Source organism: Pagrus major, chromosome 11 (genome assembly GCF_040436345.1).
Source record: "Pagrus major chromosome 11, Pma_NU_1.0".
NCBI lineage: Eukaryota > Metazoa > Chordata > Actinopteri > Spariformes > Sparidae > Pagrus > Pagrus major.
Window position 1 is genome coordinate 3285887 of NC_133225.1, and position 15449 is coordinate 3301335.

The 15449-nt window shown below is 39.9% G+C and overlaps 1 protein-coding gene across 7 annotated transcripts in view; it reads left to right on the top strand.

Annotated features, from left to right (window-relative positions):
- The window catches only part of nlgn1 (neuroligin 1), a 299279-nt gene that overhangs the window by 8292 nt on the left and 275538 nt on the right, over nt 1-15449 (top strand). The window contains exons 2-3 of one of the 7 annotated variants that reach the window (XM_073476526.1): nt 6453-6464; nt 6499-6523. The exons of the other annotated variants lie outside the window; for them this stretch is intronic. Of the exons in view, the coding sequence (XP_073332627.1) occupies nt 6453-6464; nt 6499-6523 (37 nt within the window). The remainder of the gene's footprint in view (nt 1-6452; nt 6465-6498; nt 6524-15449) is intronic. 7 annotated transcript variants of the gene reach the window in all.

The following is a 15449-nucleotide window of genomic DNA, read 5'->3' on the forward strand; positions in this document are numbered from 1 at the left end:
GATTTTGTTGTCACTTCAGTGTCCTAAATGCACCTCATAATTTATGTTTTTATTTATTCAGTAACATTTTAGTAGGCACTGACAAAATTTGTCACACTAAAAAGGGACTGCTTTCTGAAAACAAGCCTAAAGCTATGATGATGGCTGATTAGACAGGCAGAACATACGAGTCTATGAACAAATCCAAGTGTGTGAATCCACAAGTCAACTTTGACTGAGTGTAACGTGGACCCTGGACTCTGAGTAAGTATGTAATTCAGAATACAGTGTAGGTTGAAAGCCTCCATTCTACATTGTATGATAATGACACCCTGCCTTTATGCCGTACAATATTTGCCTGCTCTAGTTTGTCTTACAGCATACTGCCAGTATGTTTCATGGGAACAACTGCTCACCCTTCAACACTGTCAAAAAAGGTGTCTCTGTGGTGGGTTGGAACTCCATTTATGTTTATGTTGAATTAAGGGTTTGGCTTTTAAAACCAAAACTAGGACATTTAACTGCAAACTAGGCCATTTCCCAGCGCGTGTGCAAGCTGTTTAATATCTCAAATAGTTCCGGAAATATTTCAACATGTTGCATTATTCTGAGATTTCTCTGTGTCGTCTCCACTCCAGAGGGGTTTACAATAGAAGCTCCATTGTAGACGTGAATTTCATCAAGATGCAGGCAACTTCACAGACGTCTCCCTCATCTTTCTTCTCCTTGTGTCTCATTCCATCCGTCTTGATGTCCCTCCGCACAGGTTGGCCTTTTCCCTCATGCCTGTCTCTGTCTCTCTATCTGTTCTGACCTATTCACCCTCCCACATCTCACCTTCCCTCCTGTCCTTTTCTCATGTCTGTTTCTCTCTTATTCCTCGGGCTTTGTCCCAGTTTTGTAGTCGTTGAAGGAGGATCCTGTGGGAGGCGGTGCGCACACATAAGACTCACAGAGTGGAGGAAATAGAAGGCAGAATTAGGCATGTCCCTTCTTGTGTTTGGGGTCTCCCCAGAGGGGCTCTGTCACCTCCACTCACAACTTAACGTCTTTGCACTGGTGTTTCTTGTTATATTGGTGTGTTGTGTTGTGTTTGTGTGATGCATGGGTTAGGGTGGATGGATATCAGTGTATGTGTATGCATCAGGAGAATCACAAGTTCTGTCTGATAGTCAAGTCAGAGCTTGGCTGGACTATCTGTGCTGGCTGCTTGGCAGGTGCTGGTCTTGTCATTTTCAGCTCAGCCCCATTGGACCTTGTGTTGATTCTTAACCAAACTCAGAATCACTGAGAGAAATTGAGAGAGGTAGTGCAGTGAGGAAGAAGGAATACATCTAATTTGGGCAAAATCGTCTCACAGCATACAGCAGTATTGGCAAATGCAAACATACTGTGCATTCACCGTTGGTTATTTGAACCAACTTTGTGTTTTCTTTCCATGTTGGTCGTGGAAACATAATCTGAGCTACCCTGCTGACCACAAACTGTGGCAGTGGTAGAAAGGTAACTTTGCTGTTTGGGAGCATACATTCTTGGTGAAAATGACTATGAATAGTATTTAAAGTATCTTATATTAAATGTTCCTGGGTATCAAAAGTTAAACTAAATGATACATATATTTACTATGGGTTGACCGATTATCGGCCTGGCCAATTATCCGATCCTATTCAGCATTTCTTTGATGCGGTATGCAATCTAAGCCAGCAACTAAGGAAGATCACTGGTTCTAATCCCCGGCTCCCCCAGCTGCATGTCGAAGTGTCCTTGAGCAAGATACTGAACCCCAAATTGCTCCTGATGAGCAGTTGGCACCTTGCATGGCAAGATCTGCCATCAGTGTATGAATGTGTGTGTGAATGGGTGAATGTGACAAGTGTTGTAAAGCAGTCTGTAGACTGGAAAAGCACTAAAGAAATGCAAGTCCATTTAAAATGATCAAATAAATGTAGTGGAGTGAAACTATGAAGTAGCAGAAAATGGAAATACTCAAGTAAAGCTACAATAAAGTAAAATTGTACTTCCTACATGAGTAAATGTACTTGATACATTCCATCACTGAAACCCCTGTTTGGCCAGATATTGTGTCAGTATTTAACACCAAAGTCCAGAATACCTTTTTAACTATAATCTTGTACTAATCTTGAAGTAACTGCTGATCATAAACTGAGGCAAAATTTGCATTTTCTATTTCCCAACAGCTGCATTAATACAGGCATACAGTTGTGTGTGTATGTGTTTTTATTCATCCAGTTTGCAGTAACAGATGTTAGGCTCTCTGGAAAGCAGCAATAATTACTGCAGGATGGTGACGACACGCACCCGAGGTCTCTGTTTGTTACGGCAAATAGTTTTTAACTGGCTGAGTTTTTACACAGGTGGATTTGGCTGGAATTAATTTGGGAGAATCTGTGTGATTTTAATAATTATACATGAGACAGACTGACAGAAAGAGAGAGAGAGGGAACGGAGACCTGCACACATTAATGAGCAAGGTGGAGTAGATAGAATCTAAACAATAAAAAAACAAAAAAAACAATGTCAAGCATAGTGAGAAAATGGTCCCATGAGTCCGGGTAGCCTGGATTAGGGTTAGATTTATGGGGTCAGTACTGCAATCACCAGGCAAATCCCTGCTAGAGGCCATAATGTGTATCTCACCAGACAATACTCAACAAATTAAACAACATGCTAATGAGTCTACCATTACTAGAGACTTAGCAACAGCGCTAAAAATACAACCTTTGTCCAGCGAGTAGTGCCAGAGGAAAGGTCATGACAATCCCCACCAGCAGAAAATATATACATTTATATTCCATCTTTGCCATGGTGATCGACATCCAAATCCATATTCGAATGCTTTGGGTTTTTCACAAAGTGGAAGGAGATGCTGTGTCGGCTACACCAAAAAAGAGCAAAAGACTCATAAAGAGAGACAAAATGGAGCTCATCTATTGTGTCTAATTAGTCTTAAAACCCCTTCAAAAACATGCAAATACAGAACAAGTAACCACAATTGGAAAAGCGGCCTTGTTAGGGAGAATTTCTGCTCCGCTTGCACAAAAAACGGCCGAGCAAGCATGTTAGCTGTGACGAGCTCGAACTCAACCCTCCCTGCACAGACAGTGACTGATGTCTCCCCCATGTCCGTGTCTCTCATTAGACTCAATTACAAGAAATGGCACAGTATGTAAGTAAAAAAAGACAAAGTTTGAGAGGAAAATGATAGCTTGCGTTGTGTCACCTCACCAAACATGTTGCTTTGAAGCCCCAAAGATGCTATTCAGGCCAACCCTGATGAATAAGCATACTACATTTAATGCCGATCTGACCAGTGTTTGTGGACATATCTTGCTCTGCACAGTTACACCAACCTGTGACAGAAGACACTGTAGATGTACTTCCAGCCTCAACATCAGTCAATATTCCTGTAAGGGCAGCATCTTTAACATCGATTCGGACTTCCTGCCTTGCTGTACCTTGCCAGGTGACATGTGGTCTAGCTGTCACAATGGATGAGGACAAATGTATGAGTTATTTGTGTTACCCACAGTCCTGACTTAACAATGATGCTTGAGACATTTCCTGGTAGGCTGTGGAAGAAACAACACAACAGACTGGAGACATACCACAATCTGGCATTGTCTGTGCATGGACGGGACAGGAAAACTCTGCAGTGGGTGATTAAGGCTGCCCAGAACATCACTGGTACCCATTTATAGAGCATCAGTGATATCGTTGTCGTGAGATGTCTGCGCAGAGCCCAAAGGAAACTAACAGATTATAGCTACAGAGGCAACAGTCTGTTCACCATGCTGCCATCTGGCAAAAGGTACAGAAGTATCCAATGCCATACCACAAGACATACAATTTGAATCCTTTATATTAATGCTATTTCAAAAGGCTGTTCCCTTAAACACTATACACTATATGATATAATCTGAGTTCCCTTTACTATACAGTAATAGTAAGCAGTTTGCAGCGATGACCAGTAGGTAATATGGATGGGAGCTCGTTAAAGAACATTTTGGTTAATTGAAGGCACCGTGACAGCTTAATTTTCTACATTAACGTATAGATGTATTAGGATTGTCAAAAGGTGTTAGGCACCACTAAAAAAAAGATGCTGCACAAGTCGGTAAGAAGAGCCCTTAATCCTCAATTTAACTGCTTTGTTGTGTCTAAATAAAGCTTCACATTTTGCCTTTTCTTCCAAGAGTCAAGAGAGAAACAGAAGTGCTGAATAAATTGCAGTTTTATCACAACAAACTGCTTCACAAACACAGATCAGAGCAAACGAAATTATTAAACAACGCAAAGAAACCAATTTGGTCTACTTGATGGGGGAAAAGACGAAAACTAAATTCCAAAGTAGAGTCAAATATGATCTGGTTAATAATGAAGATTGTGAATTGGCAGAATGTCTCTGCACTGCTAAGAACAGCGAATAGCACCAGATATTTTGCAAGAAAAGTGATTCATGCTCCAACATGTTTTGATTTACTTTTCTCTAAAAGTTGATAGCAGTCAAGTCTTTGCTCTCGAATCTGAGCGTGGAAACAGAACCAACATCAAATCATGCATCAGATGATTCTAGTGCTTGGAAATCAGATACAGACGTTTCCTATCCATCATTAATTTGGAGCGGACGTCTGTCAGTCGTTAAATTCCTATCCAGCATTGGTTGCCTCTTAATTTTACCTCTGCCAATTTGTATGAAGTTCACAGAATCTCAATTCTGACTCATCACTCTGGCCGTCTTTATCAAGCCCATAATGATCTGTTCTCATTGGAAATGAGTAAGCCTACATTGGATGGGTGCTAAATGTGTTACTGCATATTAAATATGAGATGATTATATACATACTAGTCTATATATACATGCATAAATCCTAAGAATCCCCCTAGTCACTCTCTGTAAGTATCTGGGTAGAAATGATTCCACATATTGGAAGATTCCACACATCAATTTTTAACATCGTGTTTCAGTTCAGGTTCAGTTTCAGTTCAGTTCAGTGTTTTAGTTGGGCAGAAAGTAGGGGTGTGGAGGTCAGGGTGGTGAACATGGGTGTGGAGGTCAGGGTGGTGAACAGGGGTGTGGAGGTCAGGGTGGTGAACGTGGGTGTGGAGGTCAGGGTGGTGAACAGGGGTGTGGAGGTCAGGGTGGTGAACGTGGGTGTGGAGGTCAGGGTGGTGAACATGGGTGTGGAGGTCAGGGTGGTGAACGTTGGTGTGGAGGTCAGGGTGGTGAACGTGGGTGTGGAGGTCGGGGTGGTGAATGTGGGTGTGGAGGTCGGGGTGGTGAACATGGGTGTGGAGGTCGGGGTGGTGAACATGGGTGTGGAGGTCAGGGTGGTGAACGTGGGTGTGGAGGTCAGGGTGGTGAACAGGGGTGTGGAGGTCGGGGTGGTGAACATGGGTGTGGAGGTCAGGGTGGTAAACGGGTGCAGTGAGTGAGACTTTGATGCAAGAAACCCCCGAGTTCACTCCCATGATAGAGCAGCAATTAACCTTAAAGGGGCCCTGTGGAACATGTATGTTGGGCTGGAAGCCGGTTGTTACTTTAGAAATGGAGTCTGCTAACATAAACTAATGTGTCTAAAACTTGAATTAAATTCGACCCGAGTCCTTCACAAAGAAATCCACAGTCCAGCAGCATTAATCAACTGAAACAAATGGTCCACAGGCTTGTATAGGCAACCGAGAGAGACAGGGAAGGTCACAGTTTTCAGGTCATGTTACAATACGCTCTCATATGGCCAATAAAAAAGTGATTAATACTTGTAGGTTGCTACAAATTGTTACATACTGTAGAGCCCCTTTAACAATTTTGCCTAAGTCATGTGTTTTATTGACTTTGACTTCCTATTTTTTGTGGTGTCTCACAGACCCCATTAGTGTGTATATAAAAATAATAAACCATTATTTTCCATCATGTTGTTTTTTTTTCCCCCCTCTGACCCTTCTTTAAACCCAATGTATTAACATAAATGTATTTTCTGTAGTGGATTCTCAAAGATAATTGATCAAAAACATCTCATAAAATTAGGTGAAGTCATGAAGTATTCAGCTGATTAATGTATTTGAACTGTTAAAACGGCTTCAGGCCAACCCACTCCACCCCAAACGGAGCATGTCAAAAACTATACTGATGCTTTGGGTTGGTGGCCTGTTCGACCTACCAACCCAAAGCTTCAGTATTTGACAAATTGGGAATGAGAGTCAACAATCAAGTATTTTAAGTCTTCCAGATGTTTGACCCGAACCATACGTAATCAACTAAGTCTAGATGAGTACAGCTTTTTCCCCAGCTTAACCATAATGTAGTTGTCATTCTCCAACATTGTAGAAATACAGAATTACACAAAATGTTGGCATTGGGTGTAAAAACTCCCATTGTTCAACACAATCCAGGGTTTTACAGGATTGTTCACTCTCAATGTTTTGGCGATCGGGTGTGCTGCCTACATCTGAAGTCAAATGCCATGGTTAACACAAGATGGGCATCACCATGTTATTCAGTTTTAATGCATTTATTCACTGACATGTACATGGAAACAAAAGGCCTCATCAAATCAAATCAAATCAAATCCTTAGATCCCTCTAAGTTAAAGGGATGTAGTGTGAATTGAACAAGTCACTGGTTAAAAACCGTCATTAAAAGTTGAATAGGCGCACGCAGGGCTTTTTGAACCGCCTGCTTGTTGCCTGGTCAGGGAAATGTCACAAGTAAGAGGAGAGTACGACCTTGGCTGCCTACACAAACTGCCTCCAATCTTTTGTTTTCCCAAATAGTTATACACACACACACACACACACACACACACACAGGCATACATCAGCATCCTAAACTGAAACCTGCACACACAAACACACACACGTACATGTGTGAAACTCTGCTCAAGGTGACAGCATTGATAGCTGCTCATACATATTCATGACACTTGCATTACAATAAATAAATAAGCGGCTTATTTTTCTCTTTCCTGAATATTAAATGAAGGACATTTGAACCTTCGGCACACCGCCAACACCAACCATTGTAGTTCCACAAATTACAGCAACGGCAACTGCACAAAGAGGCAGGGATACAAATGTCATAACGTTGCCCCATTTCTAAGATTCATCCCACAAAAAAAATCAATCTTTTCTTCCCCGCTCCCTCCTTTTCTTTGGCGCTCCGTCGCTGTAGCCGTAGCGGGGACACATTTTGCCTCATGCATATTTCAGACGCAGCACATTGTGAACAACGCGGATAGACACGGCGTGGTGAAAAGTAACAGCTTTTTCCCATAGTTTCCATTTCACCCCTAGTCATTATTTATGGGGGCCCTTTCCAAAATGGCCATACAGCTATGTAATGCATGAAGCTATTTGCTTCAATGATGATGGAGAGGCAGCTGTAAACGAACTGCAGGCAATAATGTTAGCCTCTGCACACAAACAGCAGGAGAGAGGGAATGAGAGCTGTTGAATGAATTATAATATTGTTTGTGTCGTAGCACATTCTTGTTTTGATCATTATAATCGGAAGGTGAATGGTATCAGCAATGTAGCTGACTGTAATGGTAAAACGGGTGCACCTGGAATCAGAAAAGAGATAAAGAGGGCAGAAGAGTAAATAAGAGATGAGTAAATACATTGTTGCCAATGAATATGGTATAGATAAATGGTTGTTTTTTGCTGCTCCAATGATAACCCAGTTTCCCTTCAGTCAGTCACTTTTAAGACATCATTAACGACCTTCACTGATAGCAGGTGAAATGGGACCACAAGCAGGAAAAAACAGCATCCCTGTGAGGAGTGTTTACCTTATGTGTGGAGTTATGTTTGAATGTGACATGTTACATTATAATTCTTTGGGCTATGGATTAATGGCTAAAAGTAGCTAATACAAGCCAATAGGTAAGTCCTTTGACAGCTTTCTAGCTGTGGCCTGGCAACCCAATCGCCAAAACAAATGTTGGCACTGTACATTTCTGCAAACCAGATATGTTGAAACTTTACATTTCTTTATGTTGCAACGTTTCTTCAGTTTATATTCTCAATTTTATGTTGCGGCAACACTGTGCTCGTGGTCTGGTTAGGTTTAGGGCACAAAAACCACTTGGTTCAGGTTAGTTTTTGTCCTGACGTTCAGTGGTTTACAGAAACCTGAACTTCCAACATTTTATTCTGGTGACTGGGCTCGACCTGCTCATGGCGACTAGCTTTTTAGCAACCAAGTAAGCCTGTATCAATAAAACTTGTGAGTGTACATTCAGTTGATCATCGATTCAACATTTAATTTGTAAGAGTAAAGATTGTGTGTTTTAATCTTGTAAAGCTAAGTCAACAAAAAATATTAACAATCCCAACATATATAAATCAGACAGACACTTGTTAATCATTTAATAAAATATTATATATGGTTAAGGTGATTATTCAAATGCTATTTATTCATTCCTGTTTTCATTGTAATCCCAGAGGAACATCGTAGTTTTATTGGAGTATTTTTTTTATTTTTGTTATAAGACTTTTTTAATTACAAAATGCCCTGTTTTAGGGTGTTATCACATTGACATTTTTTCCCAATGACACTTTTCCTCCATAACGTCAACTGTCATTAAGTGTTGTCGCCGGTCACTGTCCCCTCATGTTTTGCCAGAAACGTCCTTAAAAGCCAATAAAAATCCTGAAGGTAATAAAAAAGAGCTGATATAAAATAACAAGGATACGAATAACTAAACCTGTCAGAATATTATATATTACAATAATAATGTCATCAATATTAATAATGTGATAACATTTCTTAAGAATTAATTAAAATATGGCTAAAATAACTATACAATAATATAAAAGAATCATGTCCTTCCTCACCCCAGCAGAAAAAAACAAAAAGAAAGCGTGAAGCAGCACCAAGAAATTCTGAAACAACAGAAAAGCAGTGAGGAAAACGTCACAGTACTGTTGATTTGACAGCAGTGACCACTTAGCTTTAAATGACTCAACAAACTCAATTAAGAGGAATCTCTCCCCAGTGACAGTAAAACCACACAAAGGCAGAATTATAACTTCCACACTCAACACTTTCACTCTTTTGATCAAGCTATTTTGGGATGCAGGAGGATATTTTGTTGAACATTCTCCTCTGTAGCTTTTAATTATTTAGCTGACCACTGTGCATGCTAATGAATTTAGCAACAGGAGTTTGTCGAGTTCATGGATAAGCATATTTTGAATCATCCCTTGGTATTAAATGCGCAGACCTGAAACAGCAACCAGTGTACTCACCATGACAAGGTAACTACACCAAAATGCTAATTGTTTAGACAGTCTGCACAGTTCCCAGAAAGTCTTAAAGGCTTGAGCACGCTGCAACAAACATGGACCCCGCTGTGCAGTGGTGCAATCAGGGAGGAAAAAAAACACTTACATTGAATATCTTCTCTGCCTATTTGCTCTGTACGCTGTTCATGCTCAGGACATGTAATTGTTGTGATTGCATTAGAATATAGCAGGCAAACACATACTGAGATCTTGAGAAAGTTAAAGATGCCCGACTTTCTCTGCCACACAATTTCACATTATTTAAGGAAACAAGAAGCCATCCTGCCGTGTTGGTGTGAGATTCTGTGCTACATGGGATCCTGCAGCCCCATACAATGAGCTCTGGTCTTGTGCAGGGTACTATCAAATCTGCTGTGAGGGGGCTGCCAAGTTTCTTTAATTATGCTGTGATGTTAAATTGGGTATGGAGGAGTCGAGCAGGCTGCACGCTGTAACGCTGGCCTCGTGCCCAGGTCCAATGTACCCATAGATACATACAGACTACCACTGCTACCCAGTTCTTTACAGGGCTTGTTGGCACAGTGAAGTCAGCCAAACTTAGTATTTTTACTGTGTGGTGACAGAAAAACACTAACGTCTTTTTGTAAAGCTAGCATTATGAAAGGTGAGCAAAAAAAAAAAATCAATTGCAGTATCTGACTTCACCACACCCTTGTTTGTCCAGTGCATGTGGAAGTATCAAGGTTTTTTTTGTGGTTTCTATGCACGTTCACATTACAGTGTGTGTGTTTGTGTGGGTGTGTGCATGGGAAAGTAAATGGACAAGGTGATGCTGGGCCAGATGGTGTGTATGTTGGATGCTCAACACAGAAGCCAAGGTGTCACCTTGGCTCGGTAATGAGACAGGGAGTGGTGTGGCAGGAGCAGTGGGGTGGTTACAGAAATACAAAAGACCTAATGAGTTGTGAATGCACACTTTCTTTGGCTTACATTGCTGCCGTGCCAAGGTAACACATTCTTGAGGCTTTTTACACTTTCTTTGTAGTCTTTCTTTGTGGGATAGAGAGGGTCTTATAACCGTCTCCTGCGGTCCAAGACATTGCAATGAGTTGTGCATGACACTGACACAACAGCAAGACCTTGGAATGCTTTTAGCTATTTATTCATGAACAATATTCATACTGCAAATGGTCTGAAGTGACCATTTATTCTTTTCAAATCCACTTTAAATATGCCATTTACCAGTGGTGGAAGAAGTACTCAGGTCTTGTATTTAAATGAAGTAGCAATACCATAGTGTAGAAATACTACATTTAAATGTGTACTTACAGTAAGTAAAGCAAAGTATTACCATAAAAATCTACTTATACTGAAAATAAAAGTACTCATTATGCCGAGTTGCATAGATCAGATTAAGGTATATTATAGTACTGGATCATTATTTTTGATGCATTAACACAATCCTCACTTTAATGTAGAAGCCGATGAAGACGGTGTTACCACTTTATTTAGTGTATCTGACGGCTAGCTTGTGAATTTCCCCTCCGGGATCAATAAAGTTTAATCTTTATCTGTAATACTACATCATAATTTATTTGTTTGTTATATGTTATATTATTAAATTAAAGCTGTAAAGTAAATAGTAATTAAAGTTGTCAAATAAATGTAGTAGAGTAAATAGTACAATATTTGGAATATAAAAAATAATCAAGTAAAATCTATACTTAACGGATCGTTAGTTTATGCTTGCAGACTCCATTTCTAAACAAACCTTAGCTACTGTTGCTTTTTTTTTTTGGACTGTCACAGAAAATCTGACCCGAGTCCTTCACAAAGAAATCCACAGTCCAGCGGCATTTAACAACTTAGACATAATTGTCCATAACCAACAGGGAGAGACAAGGAAGGTCTCTTTCTTCATGTCAGTATTTTCTAACATTTTTAGAGTTCAACCCCTACTAGAGAGTAAAGACTGAATACCTTGGCCTCTGCCACTTTGATTTGCACCATTATTTTTAACCTGTCTCTCATAAATCCTCCACATTAATTGAAGTGCACTGCTGAATTACTGGAATAACCTACAAAAGTGGGGAAAAAAATAGTAGAGAAAACAACAGTTTTACGATGTGTGTGCCTCTGTAAATTTGGCTCAACATCACTTAGACTAATGTTGATGGTTTGATGGTAAACTCTGAGGAGTTACCTTTCAGAAGAGAGCAGTTGTATGTGTGTAATCAAAAGGCTTCAAGCACAATGAAAATCTTTTGGTATTTCACACACAAACAGGTGTGCTTGTTAAATGAATCTCTGAATAAACATGTATATAAGCATGAGTGAAGTTTTGTATGTGTTATGTGGCATGTCCGTGATGTATGTTCAGTAAAGCTGTCTCATATAGGATAAACCTTCGGTGTGACTGCATGTGAATGAGCTGTAATGCTGTCAAAATGTCCTTCATTAGTGTCACTGCCACATAAATAAGCCCCTTTTGAAAACAGATTAGTTCAGACGAGGCTCAGCAGCCACTGGAAGCGCGTCACGTCTCGCTGTCTTGATTATCTTGATTTTTCATTTCAAGACATTTCAAAATGTGCGGATCTCCTCCACGTCCACCTTCAGTCTCCTTCCTCCACTCTGTTGGCTGTTTACTCACACATGAGCAGATGAAAAGTCATTAACTCCATCCCAAATTGCTACCTAGTGTCTCATCTGTAATATTTATGTGCTGCACTAACAAATACAGAAGAATGACAGAACAGCTTATTGCCACAATGAGAAGTAATGAGATGTAATTTGCTTTTGCACTACTACATAAATCACTTAAAGCCCTGCAGTCATATTCACTCCAAAGGTGCTCTGCAATGGACGAGCCTCGGCATTAATCGATGTCTCTCTTTCTGTCTCTCTGTTGCTCTCCGTCTGTGCGCTGTTTATATACATGCTTTCTAATTCAGGTTGGTAGTTGAGACATATCAACTATATCACAAATATGTCTGCTGAGGCCAGTTTTCAATAACTATAAGCAGCTTTGCTTTTAGCCTATTATGAATAACCGAGTTAATTTAACCATGTTTTATACAACCCAATCACCAGAAGCAACATATATTTCTGCAAACCCCGGATATGTTGAAACTTTACATTCCTAAGGGTTCAATTTTCAATTTCATGCTGTGACAACGATGTGCTTATGATCTGGTTAGGTTAAAGTACGAAAACAACTTGGTTAGGGTTAGGAAAGGAGCATGTTGTGGCACAAGATACTTGTTGGGGTCACCACAAACACAGCTAGAAATGTCCCAAGGTCTCATCGAAAACACCTGGTTTTGTTGCCACAAACACGGCTAGGAATGCCCTGACTTCCCATCAAAATATCTGTTTGTTTGTCCTCACAGACGTGGCTGGAGCTCTCCTTCAAACTTTTCACTAGTTTCACACTTACAAATATTGAAACGCAGGCGTCGACTGTGGTCACTGGCTTGGAAGCCTCCTCACCTGTAACTCAGTTGTTACATCAGTGGTGAAAATCAAAACATTTTAAAAAATCACAACTAAGTTTGGAATAACAAAACTTTCATATATAACATGAAAATAAGTTGAGTAAACAGGAGCATACAGGAGCCGGCACAAAAACACATGAATAAAGATTCAGCGTTGAAACAACTCAATCATAATTAGAAGGTAGCAAGTGGGTCATGATGTTAATTGCAATCAGCCCCATGTATCAATTTTAAAAAGAAAAAAAATGTCAATCACTGCTTTAACAGTAAACATGTGAGACTTGAACAGCATGTGGTTCCTTATCAAAAAGGAATATTTATTCTTGGCTTTATTGCAGCAGAATGTCAAAAGTGCCAAAAATAAAATCATTAAAAATCTAGCAACACATGTAGTCAGACTGCTAACAAGGATGACTGTAATGTGGGCGGAGGGCAGTTCAGTACGCTTAAATCAAGTTTTCTGAAAGTGTCATAACCCCGTTTCTAACTTTTATCCTGAAGCCAAACTGTGACTATTGACTGTTTAACATTTTAGAAGCTACAATATTGTCTCTCAATAATAATCCATTACAACAGTGATGAAATAAACACGCTGCTGTGTCTGTAGCAGGGCAGCTGGATGTGTCCAGCCTCATTATAAAGTTTAATATGAATACAAGTTACTGTTCCATCGGCTGTTAATAGCGCTGGAGTTCTTTGATAGAATTCCCAACAGCGATCGGTCCAGTGCAGCGTATTGCACTTATATTGCATCAGTGCACAAGATGAGACCACTTTGTAAATAGAAAATATACTTACTGAGATTGCATACAATAAATGAAAGTTATGCCCACAAGCCCTTTTATGATGGGCAGTAAACATATATGATAAAGAATACAGCCCAAAAGAATGTATTCAATTAGTGTTTGTGTTTGTCAAGTCTGTCTCTTTGCACATTTACACAATCTTCAGTTTGTGACTGTTTATGGTTTTACTGTTTTCATATTATTACCTATAAAAGTCTTCATGAGACATGAGTGAAGCTACATATCATCCCTTTCTTTTTCTATAGGCACCTTAATCTTTCTCAGACATGCTTTAAGTTATTTATTGGAAGTGGTAACAATGCAGGGTTATTGCAGTAACTCCAGACACGGATGAAAAAGCCGAGCTAACATTTCCTCCACAACAAGCTGCCTAGCTGCTGTTCATTTGTGTCACTGCTCGTTCAGTCTCCCACCTCCAGCAGCAGCAGTGATAACCTGTGGGACAAAATGTGAGCACCAGACTGCAGCACTGGCTTATACTCTGAGGGGTGATTCATTTTGAAGACCACAGTCACATACAAAGTATTTAAGGGGTGATCAATGTTTCTGTTTAATTAATCTGTGTGTCATTATGTCTTTATGTGTTTGTATTCTACATCTCGTCCTCAGAATCTAACTTCAAAAGGATTTTTTTCCATCGAGCTCTACCGTTTCATCTCATTCATTTAAAAATGTACTACTTTGTAGATGATGCATGTGATCGTTGCAGAGTCTGCTGCTGATTGTAGCTCTACTGGAAAACCCTGGAAAAAGAAGAGTCAGTTCTCGTTCCTAGAGTCACAAATGTGATGCTTTTAAAGAAGCTTGATAAGACGGCCTCAGCTGGCACTATATAACATACATAAACCAGCTGGATAATAACTGATAAGTTACAGTTAAAAACAAAACACAAATGTAATTGTGTTTTCAGCTGTGGCTGCTGATTGAGGGACTTCACTGATGCTACTCATTCTGCGAAAACACTCATATAATGTCTTCTGTGGCTCTGGAGAAGCTTTGTCTGAGAGTCTGTGAAATAAATACTGTTACAAATGTTTTGCCGTGTTGGTCGACTGTTCGGGCCACCATTTTAGTCCGGACTGAATCATGTCAACATGTACAGGACATAGCTGAGTGGTTCCCAAAAGATGTATCTCTTGACTTTCCTCTGATGCCACAATTAAGTTTAAGTATGTGTTTTTGAGTAAAATATTGTGTTAACTATTGTGTCGATAGTCATAAAAGTTCAGGATACATTTTCATATCCAATTATTTGGTATTTAACTAAATGCCTGCAGAACTAATAACACTCCCATCAGCCTCAGTTGTGTTTTGTGTTTAATGGTAAATGTTAACGTGCTAAAACATGGTACATGGACAATCTTATACACATTATCTGCCTAACATAGGCATGTTAGCATGTCATTGTGAGCATGTTAGCACTGCCAAACAGAACGTCTAGCATGGCCGTAGACTCTTATTCTTGTTCAGAAAGTATTTCTTCATGTTGAAACTTAATGTTTTTTGATGCTAAGCTTGTGATTGTATGTGTGGAAACTGTGCTTATGGTCTGGTTAGGCTTAGGCACAAAAACCACTTAATTAGGGAAAAGATCATGTTTTGGCTTAAAACACCTGCATCTGTCACCACAACCACGGCTGGATATTGTACTGACATCAAAATTATACAGTCTTGGGTCCACTAACACAGCTAGAAAATTTCCTAATGTTGCATTTAAAATTTCCAGCGGCTTCACGCTTTTGAATTATGAAATCCCTCATTAGGAATATCCAGTCTCAAATGGTCTCTGGCTTGCAACGCCACCAACGTATATCTGAACTTCTGCTGCTTTAATTTCTCAAAAGTCCTTCACACTAAATGGAGCAGTGCATCCGTAGGTTATAGATGCTCATGGTTATGG